Consider the following 14,350-nt stretch of genomic DNA (forward strand, 5'->3'; position numbering starts at 1 on the left):
GGGCCTCTCTGGATACAGAAAATGTTCGACTGCTGCCCTGGCCAGCACTTTCTCCAGATTTCTCACCAATTGAAAACGTCTGGTCAATGGTGGCCGAGGAACTGGCTCGTCACAATACGCCAGTCACTACTCTTGATGAACTGTGGTATCGTGTTAAAGCTGCATGGGCAGCTGTACCTGTACACGCCATCCAAGCTCTGTTTGACTCAATGCCCAGTCGTATCAAGGCCGTTATTACGGCCACAGGTGGTTGTTCTGGGTAGTGACTTATCAGGATCTATGTACCCAAATTGTGTGAAAATGTAATTACATGTCAGTTCTAGTGCAATATATTCGTCCAATGAATATCCGTTTATCATCTGCATTTGTTCTTGGTGTAGCAATTTTAATGGCCAGTAGTGTACAAATGGTCCCTAGCCCCAAAGACTATCCAAAACACTTGACCCTACCTTTTTATCACCAACGGAAACACATGTACGAGCACCAAAAAATACGGTTTTTAAGTGCCCCGTTTTGAAACGTACTAGGTATGCATGGAATAGCATGCCTACCGGTAACAATAGGGGCCAGTCACGTTAATGTGACCAATCGCCATGTTCGACAGGAACGAGCAATAAACACTCACGGACGGCAGGTGGCAACATTACCAGTGGACGATATGTAAAGGGAATCAGGGGGATGCGGGGAAACAGTGGAGTCGTTGTCGTAATGCGGAAACGGAGCGATCAACCTGGCATGATACTTAGCTTTAAGGCCAAGGGCGGGAAGTGTTTCCGATGAGGCTAAGTCTAAACTATTCGCATGGCGCTGTACTTAAATTATACCGTGCACGGCTTCCGCGGCTCGTGGTCCTGTGGTAGCGTTCTCGCTTCCCGCGCACGGGGTCCCGGGTTCGATTCCCGGCGGGGTCAGGGATTTTCTCTGCCTCGAGATGACGGGGTGTTGTGTGTTTTTCATCCGCTAGTCGCTGTAGTGGCGTTAAAGAACTTGTGGAGCGGCGGCCGAACCGCGCCGCGAGGGGTCTCCCGGCCACCAATGCCATACGCTCACTATTATTACCGTGCACGGCAAAATGGCGCTATCCGAAACTGGCGCCGAGGCGACTGTGGTGCGTCACGGACCATAGGTGGCAGGTGTGAACGACGGCTGCGGAGATGTGTACACGCAAACAGACGTGCAACTGAACGCCCAGATGAAACAAGATACTATCAACAGCGTCACCTCAATTACTTTTCAGCGAACGTTGGTCCGTACGGGTCTCTGAAGAAAGTGTGGTTGATGTACCCAAGCTGTTGGCTGTTCATCGGCGGCGAAGGCTGGAATTTGCACACCATTACAACAACTGTTCGTCCACTACGTGGTGACAGGTAGCCTTTTTAGATCAATCACATTTCATGCTCCATCGGCGTGAAACACCTGAAAGAAAAACATCCTGCAAAATCGTCCACAGGGTCCAGACCGGAGGAGGAAGAGTTATGGTCTGGGGAATGTTTTCGTGGCATTCCCTGGGTAATCTTGTCATTCTGGAAGGCACAGTGGGTCAAGACAAGTATGCATCTGTGCTCGGGGACCATGTCAACCCCTACATGCAGTTTGGTTTTCCTCGGTACGATGGCGTGTACCAACAGGACAATGTGACGCGTCACACAACTGGCTGAGTACGTGCTTGGCTCTAAGAGCAGCAGGACTAGTTGACCGTGTTCCCCTGGCCGCCACATTTCTCGGATTTAAACCTAATCGAAGATCCGTCTGACCGCTCGGCTTCCTGTTCGAGCCATGGACCCTCAACCGAGAAATCTGGCGCCGCTGACAGTGGTACTGGAATCAGCATGGTTCCACATCCCTGTCGCTGCCTTCCAGAACCTCATTGCCTCTCTTCCTGTTCCTCTCGCATCGGTCTGTGTTGCGAAAGGTGGTTATTACGGCTTTTGCCAGTTTTTCACAATGAGACTGAAAAGAGTAGCGCACTTCTCCTGTCCCTGTCGGTTACGCAATACTGCATAAGCACAGTGCTTTTTAGCAGTCCTGTTGTAGTACAACTAGGGTGGCCATACGTCCCAATTAATCGGGATTGTCCCGTTTTTTGAGGCTCAAAAATTAGTCCCGACTTTTTTTTAAAAAAACAAGCAATTTGTCCCGATTTTCAAGGATTATTTTTATTCATTTACAAAGTGGTTAAAATATTTTCTGAGTGTCGATTTTATAAACTATCAATTGAAACACATTCCGTACGTTGGTACCCCCTGATAATGTACAGCTTAAGCACTATAATTGTTGCGCACTCTTATTTTCTTTGCTTTTGCTTGCCATTGTTGTCAGCACTCAGTATCAGTTTCGTGAAGTGCTAGCACGTTGTGGTGATGCCGAAACGAAACTCAAAGTTTTCGGAAGAGCTTCAGAGGAAATTACCTTGCTTCACTGCTACAGACAATGACTGTTCAGCAAAATGTAACGTATGTAACTGTGCTGTATCTGTGTCTCATGGTGGTGCTGCAGCTCTCAAGCATCATATGGATTCAAAGAAACACAAAAGAATCTTCGGTGGGCAGGTTCCTCGCAAAAAATGACGAGATATTTTGTAACTTCAAATACACAGGAACAGAAAAACGTAGCTGCAACAGAAGGAACCCTGTCATTCCATGTTATTAAACACCACCAAAGCTATCGTTCTAATGACTGCAGTGTTCAACTAAACAAAAAAAAATTTTTCCTGATTCTAAGATTGCAGAAAATGTTTCGTGTGGAAGAACAAAGTGTGAAGCAATTATCAACAATGTTATAGCTCCGCATTCCCAGAAACAGGTAATAGCTGCTGTAAACAGTGCAAAATACTTTTCAATATTTAACGAGAAATAAAAATTGTCCCAATTTTTGGCCAAGAAAAGTATGAAAGTCCCACTTTTGTCCGAAGAAAATATGGTCACCCCAAGTACAACATATCTCGCACACTCTGCTATACGTCAGCGTTAGAGGGTTACATGATCACCTGGTACCAGTTCTACATCATCTCCGACACTTCAAAGCGATCAGTGTGCTCTTCTAAGGGGGGTGACTAGCCTATAGTGTGTGTGTGTGTGTGTGTGTGGTTTGAGGTTTTCGGGCGCTAAACAACGTGGTCATCAGCGCCCAACAGGGTGTTACAAAAAGGTACGGCCAAACTTTCAGGAAACGTTCCTCACACATAAGAAAGAAAATATGTTATGTGGACATGTGTCCGGAAACGCTTACTTTCCATGTTAGAGTTCATTTTATTACTTCTCTTCAAATCACGTTATTCATGGAATGGAAACACACAGCAACAGAACGTACCAGCGTGACTTCAAACACTTTGTTACAGGAAATGTTCAAAATGTCCTCCGTTAGCGACGATACATGCATCCACCCTCTGTCGCATGGAATCCCTGATGCGCTAATGCAGCCCTGGAGAATGGCGTATTCTATCACAGCCGCCCACAATACGAGCACGAAGAGTCTCTACATTTGGTACCGGGGTTGCGTAGACAAGAGCTTTCAAATGCCCCTATGAATGAAAGTCAAGAGGGTTGAGGTCAGGAGAGCGTGGAGGCCACGGAATTGGTCCGCCTCTACCAGTCCATCGGTCACCGAATCTGTTGTTGAGAAGCGTACGAACACTTCGACTGAAATGTGCAGGAGCTCCATCGTGCATGAACCACATGTTGTGTCGTACTTGTAAAGGCACATGTTCTAGCAGCACAGGTAGAGTATCCCGTATGAAATCATGATAACGTGCTCCATTGAGCGTAGGTGGAAGAACATGGGGCCCAATCAAGACATCACCAACAATGCCTGCCCAAACAATGAGTCGCATGTCAACACAAGCACCGAAGTCAACATTACCTTCCTTCAATTGGGCCAACTGGCAGTGAATCGGGGAAATACAGTACATACTGACGAAACTAAAATGAGCTCTAACATGGAAATTAAGCGTTTCCGGACACATGTACACATAACATCTTTTCTTTCTTTGTGTGTGAGGAATGTTTCCTGAAAGTTTGGCCGTACCTTTCTGTAACACCCTGTATAACTAACATTTTGTGCACGGGCTTACATTATTACAACAATGATGAATAGGGCTGTCGTTTGAAGTTGCCAGTGTTTTGGCAAGAAATTATCCGAAGGGAAAAGATCAAGTGCATAGAAAGTATTTATGAAATACTTAATGATGTAACTGCGACTGTTAATTTGTGTTGTTCCCGTTTAGGGCACAGTATTTCGACAAGACACCCAGTCGTCGTCTTCGGGTGCTTAGAGTTGTGTACTCGCTCCCTGGGCTCCAGCTAGATTAAATTATTGTTGGCCTGCGCCACTACTTAGAGCAGAGCTTGACCGCCGACGCCGACTACGCCTTTTAATGGACTTTTTATATACCGTGAAACGCACGTTCGTTCTCTCACTCTTTTCGATCTGGCGACCGTGATGGCCAACGATCTCTTAATAAACGGAGCGCCAGATCCTAAGACTTGTTTCAATTTAAACCTCCGTCTTGTTGCATTGGGTTGTAGCTTATTCACCCATCTCGGTATTTTTGGATCGATTCCGGCAAGTTGTGTTTTACAAATAACACACACTGCATCTGCAGGAAGAGGGCAAAGGGGGGGGGGGGGGGGGCGGCCAGCTGCGCTCTGAGCTATAGGCGCGCACGAATACGCTCTAAAACAATCTTGATAGGCCTTGTTTCCAGCTTGTGTTGAACCAATTGCAGCTATGTATTCACGGAAATCAAAATCCCGACAAATCTTTGTGTCTCGCCGCGATATGGTTGGTTTGGAGGGAGAGGGGCCAAACTACGGAGTCACCAGTCGCTTTTTCCTGATTCAAACAGGTCGCCGAGTAAAAAAATTCCACAAAAAGAGTCTGGGAAGTAAAAAAAGGCGGAAAAGTAACTGGGAAACACACAAAGAGGAAACGAAAGAGGTAAGACAAAAGGCGAGAACGCGCACTAAAAGGAAAAAAGCGGTAGAAGGTATTAAAAGAATGTAGCAGATGGCCAGGGCTGTCTGATCGCAAGGAGAAAAAAAAAGGATGAGCCAGCCACTCTGAAAAACACCAAAGTCTCAAGCCAAAAAGACAAGGCGAGAGGAACACCAAGGCGAACAAGCAGCAAAGAAAGATTGAGGAAGAGGTAAAATGGGAGGACGATGCCAGACACCCATAGTTAGATTGTGTGATAAAACTCCTCTCACGAATAAAATGTAAAACTATATCAGCATTGAACCTTCCTGGCAGATTAAAACTGTGTGCCCGACCGAGACTCGAACTCGGGATCTTTGGCTTTCGCGGGCAAGTGTTCTACCATCTGAGCTACCGAAGCAAGACTCACGCCCGGTACTCACAGCTTTACTTCTGCCAGTACCTCGTCTCCTACCTTCCAAACTTTACAGAAGCTCTTCTGCGATCTCATTCTGTATATCAGCATTGTCTCCCAACATTGTTGCCATTGTGGCGGGAAGATTACAAGTCCGTCGCACAGCGTCTGAAATTGGGCAGTCCAAGAAGATGTGGACGACAGTCAAGTGGGAACCACAGTGACACTGACCTGATTTCTCGCGATGGAGGAGGTGACCACGAGTCAGCGAAGTATGACCGATGTGTAGCCAGCAAAGGACAACGGAGCCCCTGTGAGTGGCTCGCGTGGATGATCGGCACACGTATGTTGTCTCCTTGACAACACGTAGTTCATTTGGTATAGTGAGGGTGCACCATTCAGTATCCCAAATCCCAAAAACGTTACGGAGTAAAACCGATTGGAGAGCAGTCTCCGGCGGGTCGATCTCCAGAGTTGATTTACTAGTAACCTGTTTGGCCAACCTGTCATCAAGTTCACTGCCTGGGGTCCCAACACGTCCTGGGGTCCAAATGAAGGAACTGAACGTCCACTGTTTTCGAGGGCATAAAGAGACTCCTGGACAGTCATCACCAAAGTATGGAGAGGGGTACACTGGCCGAGAGCCTGTAGGCTGCTTAACGAGTCACTACAGGTGACGAAGGACTCACATCTGCAGGAACGGGTGTGTTCAAGAGCGCAAGAGATGGCTACCAACTCTGCAGTGAAAACATTTCAGCCATCCGGCAAGGAGCACTGTTCGGTATGTCCAACGTGAGCGAAAGCGAAGCCAACGCGACCACCGGCCATTGGGCCATCGGTGTAGACTATTTCTGAGTTCTGGAACTCTCTGAGAATGAAGAAAAATTGCCGGCGGAGGGCCTCAGGTGGGGCTGAGCCTTTTGGGCCTTGCGATAGGTCCAGACGAAACTGTGGCCGAGGCGTGAACTATGGAGGTGTGAGTGAGTGGACCTGCAGGAAAGGTGATAGAGGGAGTGTCCAGTTCAGTAAGAAGCAAACGGACACAGACTGCAATTTGAATCCCTGATCTGGGCCGCAGTTGCAGGAGATGGCTAGCCGTGTGTCTCACCATGACCAGTCTGGCGTCCTATCACCATGAACCAAATTTAAAGTATTCCTGTTGCTGGTAACTAATTACAATGGCCCTTTCATTAATGTCCTTTGCAAATTAAGATGAGAAGAAACTACTTAAAGCTTTGTTGTTAGCACTGTACTATTTATTGAGATAATTACTTTCATTTGATTAGTTACAATGAAATCACTAGAATTAAGGGAGAAACAGCTACAATGTATCTCCCACTTTAACACAGTATCCAACCTGTTACTCATGAAACAGTTACAGCGAGCCTGAACCGTGACCTAAGTTAATATCACAGGCAGTCGATATCCGAAGGCACAGTGACACACTGAACTTTGGCCATTGATAAATTGTATCAATTACTACGTGCTCCTCCCGCTGCTCCCCCTCCAACATCCTCACAGTCTGTGGCAGTGCAGTACACACGTGTGAAGGCACAAGACAGAACTTACCGTTCTGACTTTTTTCCCTCTCATCTGTCTTCTGACTGGTTTGATGTGGCCCTCCACGAATTCTCTTTGTGCCAAATTTTTTATCTCAGACTAACACTTGCAAACCTATTTGCTTGGCGTATTCTAATCTCTGTCTTCTTCTACAGTTTTTGCCCTATACAGCTCCCTCTAGTACCATGGAAGTTATTCCCCGATGTCTGAACACATGTTCCATCATCCTATCCTTGGTGTAAGAGTTTTCCATACATTTATTTCCTCGTCGCTTCTGCGAAGAACCACCTCATTCCTTATCCGATAAGTCCATCTAAATTTCAACACTCGTCTGCAGCACCAGATCTCATATGCTTCCATTTTCTTCTGTTCCAGTTCTCCAGTGCATGTTTCACTAACATTCAACGGTGTGCTGTGCTCCAAAAGTACATTCTCAGAAATTTCTTCCTCAAATCAAGGTGATACTGGTGGACTTCCTCTCGGCCAGGAATGCTACTTTGGCAGTGCTAGTCTGCTTTTTATGTCGTCCTTGCTCCTTCCATCAAGGGTTATTTTACAGCCTAGGTAGCAGAGCCCCTTAACTTCGTCAACTTCCTGAGCCCCCATTCTGATAATTTTCTCTTTGTTCTCATTTCTGCTATTTCGCATTACTTTCGTCTTTCTACGTCTCACTCTCAATCCATATTCAGTACTCATTCCATTCGGCATATCACGCAATTCTTCTTCGCTTTCACTGAGGATAGCAATGTCATCAGCGAATCGTATCGTTGTTATCCTTTCACCTTGAATTTTAATTCCACTCTTGAACCTTTCTTTTACTTCCGCCAATGCTTCCTCGATGTATAGATTGAACAGTAAGGGCGGAAGACTGCACCCTGTGTTACATCCTTTTTAATCCGAACACCTCCCTCTTGGTCTTGCAGTCTTATTGTCCCCTCTCGGTTCTTGTACATGTTGTGTATCACTCATCTCTCCCTATAGATTACCCCCATTTTTCTCAGAATTTCGAACATCTTGCACCATCTGACATTGTCGAACTTTTTTTTACAGGTCGACAAATCCTACAAAGGCGTCTTGATTTTCTGTAGTCTTGCTTTCACTGTCAAACGCAACGTCAGAACTGCGTCTCTGGTGCCTTTACCTTTCATGAAGCCAAACTGATCATCGTCCTTTGCAGTTCTTCGGTATATCATGCTTGTCAGCAACTTGGATGCATTAGCAAGCTCTTCGTGCGATAGTTCTCGCACATTTAGGTTCTTGCTATCTTCGCAACAGTGTGGACGAGGTTTTTCTTGGAGTTTGATGGTACGTCGCTAGTGTTATTCTTCACACCAATGTAAACAGTCGTTTGTTGCCACTTCCCCTAATGATTTCAGAAATTCCGATGGAATGTTATCTGTCCCTTCTGCCTTATTTGACTAAGTGGTCCAGAGCTCTTTTAAATCCGATTCTAATACTGTATCTCCTATCCCTTCCCTGTCGACTCCTGTTTCTTCTTCTATCACGTCATCAGACAAGTCATCCCCCTTACTCAGGCCTTCAATGTAGTCTTTCCACCCATCCGATCTCTCCACTGCATTTAACAGTGGAATTCCCATTGCACCTTAGTATTATCACCATTGCTTTTAATTTCACTTAAGGTTATTTCGACTTTTCTTTATGATAACTCAGTTACTCCGACAATTTTTTTTCGGTTTGTTCGCATTCAGCCTACTCTTCATCATTACTAAACTGTGATCTGAGTCTATATCTACTCCTGAGTACAGTCTACAATCCAATATACGATTTCGAAATCTCTGCCTGACCATGATGTAATCTTACTGAAATCTTCCCGTATCTCCCGGTCTTTTCCAAGAATACTTGGGTCTCTTTAACAGAGTATTCGCTATTAATAGCTGAAATTTATTGCAGACGACAGTCTCTCTCATTCCTACTACCAAGCCCATGTTCTCCCGTAACTCTTTCTTCTCCTTCCCGTATAACCGCGTCCCAGTCAGCCATGACTATTAGATTTTAATCTCCCTTCATGTACTGAATTACCCGTTCAGTATCCTCATACACTTACTCTATCTCTTCGTCTTCCGCTTGCGACGTCGGCATGGTTACCTGAACTATTATTGTTGGTTTGCTGTCGATTCTGATGAGAACAGCCTTGTCACTGAACTGTACACAGCAACTCACTCTCTGCCCTACCATCCTACTCAAAACGAATCCTACTCCTGTCACACTATTTTCTGCTGCTGTTGATATTAACCTGACCAGAATTTGTCTTCTGTCCGTTTCACTTCACTGACCTCAACTGTACCTAAACTGAGCTTAGCATATCCCTTTTCAGATTTTCTAGCTTCCTTACCACATTCAAACTGCCGACATTTCACGCCCCGATTCGTGCAACGTTACTCTTTCATCGGTTATTCAGTCTTTTTCTCATTGTCACCCCTTCTCGCTCCCGGAGATATTTCAGAATCATTTGCCACGACACTTCTTCAGTTACCGGCCACATGTTCTGTGGATACACGTTATGTCTCTTTAAGGTAGTGATTTCCATTGCCTTCTGCATCCTCATGCTGTCGATCACTTGATTCTTCTGCCTTTTAGGGCCAATTTCCCACCCCAAGGGGAATAGAATGCCCTGACTCTCTGTGCGCTCCTCTGCCCTCTTTGGTAAGGCCGTTGGAAGAACGAGGCTGACTTCTTATGCCAGAAGTCTTCGGGCGCCAATGCCGATTATCGAACCCGGGACCCAGAATGTTTTGATTAGTAGGCAAAGACGCTCCCCCTAGAACACGGGGTCACATCCTGAAAGTTTATAATTCTGAAAATACTAATAGAATATTTGGACTGAAAAGTTAACTCTGCCAGAATCTGTATGCTGTTCTTACGTATTAAATCTTAAACAGCAGAGTCATTCTATTGACAAGGAAAGCATTAATTCGTCGACCAAGCAGAATGATATCTTATTGGCACACCGACAGAGCCATAAGCATCCGACTACAGCTGATAGGGCACACGAAATGTCAGCGCTAGTAGCCTGTGTACTTGCCTTTTCGCAGCAATGCAGGCTGCAATCCTCCAATCGAGACGATTGTAGTCTTGCGAAAGGGCTGCCATGCAATTTCCACAAGTTGCCTCAGTTTGAGCAAACTTCCTGCCGGTCTTGCAAACCGAGCAAAATTATGTTTCATCCAGTACCAAACACGTTCGGAGACGGGGGGGGGGGGGGGGGGGGGTAGGAGATCTGGGAATCGTGCCAGCCAGTATAGTCGACGTACAGCTTTGAGAGCAAGTCGGGTGACATGGGATACACTCCTGGAAATTGAAATAAGAACACCGTGAATTCATTGTCCCAGGAAGGGGAAACTTTATTGACACATTCCTGGGGTCAGATACATCACATGATCACACTGACAGAACCACAGGCACATAGACACAGGCAACAGAGCATGCACAATGTCGGCACTAGTACAGTGTATATCCACCTTTCGCAGCAATGCAGGCTGCTATTCTCCCATGGAGACGATCGTAGAGATGCTGGATGTAGTCCTGTGGAACGGCTTGCCATGCCATTTCCACCTGGTGCCTCAGTTGGACCAGCGTTCGTGCTGGACGTGCAGACCGCGTGAGACGACGCTTCATCCAGTCCCAAACATGCTCAATGGGGGACAGATCCGGAGATCTTGCTGGCCAGGGTAGTTGACTTACACCTTCTAGAGCACGTTGGGTAGCACGGGATACATGCGGACGTGCATTGTCCTGTTGGAACAGCAAGTTCCCTTGCCGGTCTAGGAATGGTAGAACGATGGGTTCGATGACGGTTTGGATGTACCGTGCACTATTCAGTGTCCCCTCGACGATCACCAGTGGTGTACGGCCAGTGTAGGAGATCGCTCCCCACACCATGATGCCGGGTGTTGGCCCTGTGTGCCTCGGTCGTATGCAGTCCTGATTGTGGCGCTCACCTGCACGGCGCCAAACACGCATGCGACCATCATTGGCACCAAGGCAGAAGCGACTCTCATCGCTGAAGACGACACGCCTCCATTCGTCCCTCCATTCACGCCTGTCGCGACACCACTGGAGGCGGGCTGCACGATGTTGGGGCGTGAGCGGAAGACGGTCTAACGGTGTGCGGGACCGTAGCCCAGCTTCATGGAGACGGTTGCGAATGGTCCTCGCCGATACCCCAGGAGCAACAGTGTCCCTAATTTGCTGGGAAGTGGCGGTGCGGTCCCCTACGGCACTGCGTAGGATCCTACGGTCTTGGCGTGCATCCATGCGTCGCTGCGGTCCGGTCCCAGGTCGACGGGCACGTGCACCTTCCGCCGACCACTGGCGACAACATCGATGTACTGTGGAGACCTCACGCCCCACGTGTTGAGCAATTCGGCGGTACGTCCACCCGGCCTCCCGCATGCCCACTATACGCCCTCGCTCAAAGTCCGTCAACTGCACATACGGTTCACGTCCACGCTGTCGCGGCATGCTACCAGTGTTAAAGACTGCGATGGAGCTCCGTATGCCACGGCAAACAGGCTGACACTGACGGCGGCGGTGCACAAATGCTGCGCAGCTAGCGCCATTCGACGGCCAACACCGCGGTTCCTGGTGTGTCCGCTGTGCCGTGCGTGTGATCATTGCTTGTACAGCCCTCTCGCAGTGTCCGGAGCAAGTATGGTGGGTCTGACACACCGGTGTCAATGTGTACTTTTTTCCATTTCCAGGAGTGTACATGAGTAAGTGCACCGCCATCTTGGAAAAGCAGATCGCCTTGTTGGTGCTGTAACGGTAATACGACAGGTAGAATGATGTTTTGGATGTACCGTGCACTGTTCAGTACGATCGCCAAAGGAGACCGGCCGTAGTGCGATATGGCTCCGCACACCATGACGCTGAGTGATGGCTCTGCGTGCCTCTGTCTTGTACAATGCACCACGCCCCCACACGCATACGGCACACAGACAGAAGCGACTCATTACTGAAGTCTCCATTCGTGTCTCCAGAAGTGCCTACCGCGACACCACTGGAGGCGGGCTGCACGATGTTGGGGTGTGAGCGGAGACGCTCTAACGGCATGCCAGACTGTTGTGAATGGCCTTCAATGATACCTCTGGAGCAGCAGTGTCCCCAATTTATTGTGAAGTCGCGGTGCAGTCCGATATGACGCTTCGCAAGATGAGGCGGTCCCGGCGTGAATCTGCGCGTCGCCGCTGTCCACACCCAGGCTGACGGCCATGTGCACCTCCTGCTGACCACTGACAACATCAATACATTGCTGAGAGCTCTCGCGCCACGTGTAGTGCAGTTCTGCGGCATGACGCCCCAGCTTTCCAGACTCGTTGTACGCTCCCACTCAATCTCCATCAGGTGCACAATCAGTTCACTTCCACGCTGTCGCGGCATGCTCATCTTCTAGCAGACAGACGGAGCTCCGTATGGAATGGCAAACAGGCTGCTACTGGCTCTGGAGGTGAACTGCTGCTGCAAAGCTTGCAACATTACACGGCTGATAACGCAGTTTCTGGTTTGTCCGCAGCGCTGCGCGTTTGACCGTCGTATTAATTGCCCTGTCGTAGTGGCCCCTGCAAGCATGGCACGCCTTACAAGTAAGTAACCTGCCCTAAGGTGGTATTTTTCCATTTTCCAGTAGAGTATTTGCATTAACTTTGAAATGGGAGAAAAAACTTTCGTTTGCTTCTAATCGTAAAGATGTATTCACTTTAGTATTATTCTAGGAAATGAATTTTGAGAGAGTAAATCAAGATTTTCATACTTATAAAGCTATTGTGTGGCCTTCGAAGTGTATTTACATGAATTTTGAAAGAAAGCTCTACCGGGTCTAGGAATCAATAAGTGGCTTCAGCTTGATATGACGCACACTTGTGGACAGACTTTCTAACCGTCCTGAGGTCATTACCACAGCCAGAGATTCTGTGACACGATGTTAGCGCTATGTCTTCTGTTTGATGACTGACTTTTTTGTATGGTATAATTATTATGGGTCTTTTCCAGAGAGGGGTGCGGGAATTAAAAGGGAACCAGCCCAGTCGTGCACTTCATTGTCACAAGGAGCGTAGAGGAACAAGACTCCCTCCTGCCGCCCATTCTCAACTGTGGACCGCGGAGCTGTGGAGCTGGCGTACCGCCGGGACTCACCGGACAGCTTCCTCTTCTCCGGCACTCCCATGTCGACGGCGAGCGTGGGGCCCTCGCAGCCGCTGTTTCTGCTCCTGGAAGCGGCACCTGCAACACAAGATACGCAGCCGCCTGCAGTCTTGCCGCCGAGGATGCGATACTGCTGTCATCGCTGACCCTACCGCCAACCCACTCTTCACGTGTCCACAAGCTGTATTTCCTCAGAAAAAAAACACAAAGCTTAACAACTATGACTACTGAACACTGTGGAATCTTTGGATTCACTTCTCCTTCGACTGTACAGAGAGCGTCAATTACATTCTTCACCTCAAACGCCTCCAGAACAGGTAAAAATTTCGGGGAAACCTTTTCGACCAAACATGTTTAGTATTTAAAAGCTCTGGCAGATTAAGCTTATGGTTGGAAGTCGACAGTGTTCTTTGCCTAGCTTATGGGGTATAGGAAAACCATGAATATCAAAATCAGGATGACCTCACAGGAATCTTAAGGCAGTTACTTCTGAATTCCATTCATGTCCCTTCACCTATATTTACATGCAAACTCCCCAAGTCCCCATGTTGTGCGCAGCGGTGTGTACCTGGTTCCACTGTTTCTTTCCTGCTCCCCTTGCAAACAGAGCGAATGAAAAATTACTATGTATGCCCTAATTTGTTTTATCTTGTCTTCGTGGTCCTTACGCGAAAAGTACATCGGCGGCAATAGAATTGTACAGCAGGCAGCCATAAATTTGATGATTTCTTTTCACGAAAAGAACACTGTCTTCGCTCCAGGTATTCTCACTTGAGTTCACGAAGCATCTCCGTAATACTCTCGTGTTGATCAAACCTTCGCCGGCCGCGGTGGTCTAGCGGTTCTAGGCGCTCAGTCCGGAACCGCGGGACTGCTACGGTCGCAGGTTCGAATCCTGCCTCGGGCATGGATGTGTGTGATGTCCTTAGGTTAGTTAGGTTTAAGTAGTTCTAAGTTCTAGGGGACTGATGACCACCGATGTTAAGTCCCATAGTGCTCAGAGCCATTTGAACCATCAAACCTTCCGGTAACAAATCTAGCAGCACGCCTCTGAACTACTACGACATCTTCCTTTAATCTGACCTGGATAGGGTCCTAAACACTCTTAGCAGTACTTAAAAATTAATTCTGTCTACGAATTCCTTGAAGTCAGCTGTATATAGGTTCACTATCCAAAACTGCCACATGAAAATTCGTGCCGGACCGCGACTCGAACACGGATTTCCCGCTTATCGCAAGCGGTCGCCTTCACCTCTTCGGATATCCGTGAACGCTCCCCAGACAGGCCAAACTGCTGCATGT

At 47.7% G+C, this 14,350-nt stretch overlaps 1 protein-coding gene across 1 annotated transcript in view; it reads right to left on the bottom strand.

Moving 5' to 3' along the window:
• Window positions 1–14,350, bottom strand: part of LOC126188261 (b(0,+)-type amino acid transporter 1-like) — a 482,554-nt gene that overhangs the window by 252,487 nt on the left and 215,717 nt on the right. The window contains exon 2 of the mRNA XM_049929825.1: window positions 13,040–13,126. Within this exon, the coding sequence (XP_049785782.1) occupies window positions 13,040–13,070 (31 nt within the window). The 5' untranslated portion in view covers window positions 13,071–13,126. The remainder of the gene's footprint in view (window positions 1–13,039; window positions 13,127–14,350) is intronic.

This window comes from Schistocerca cancellata, chromosome 5 (genome assembly GCF_023864275.1).
Source record: "Schistocerca cancellata isolate TAMUIC-IGC-003103 chromosome 5, iqSchCanc2.1, whole genome shotgun sequence".
Lineage (NCBI taxonomy): Eukaryota > Metazoa > Arthropoda > Insecta > Orthoptera > Acrididae > Schistocerca > Schistocerca cancellata.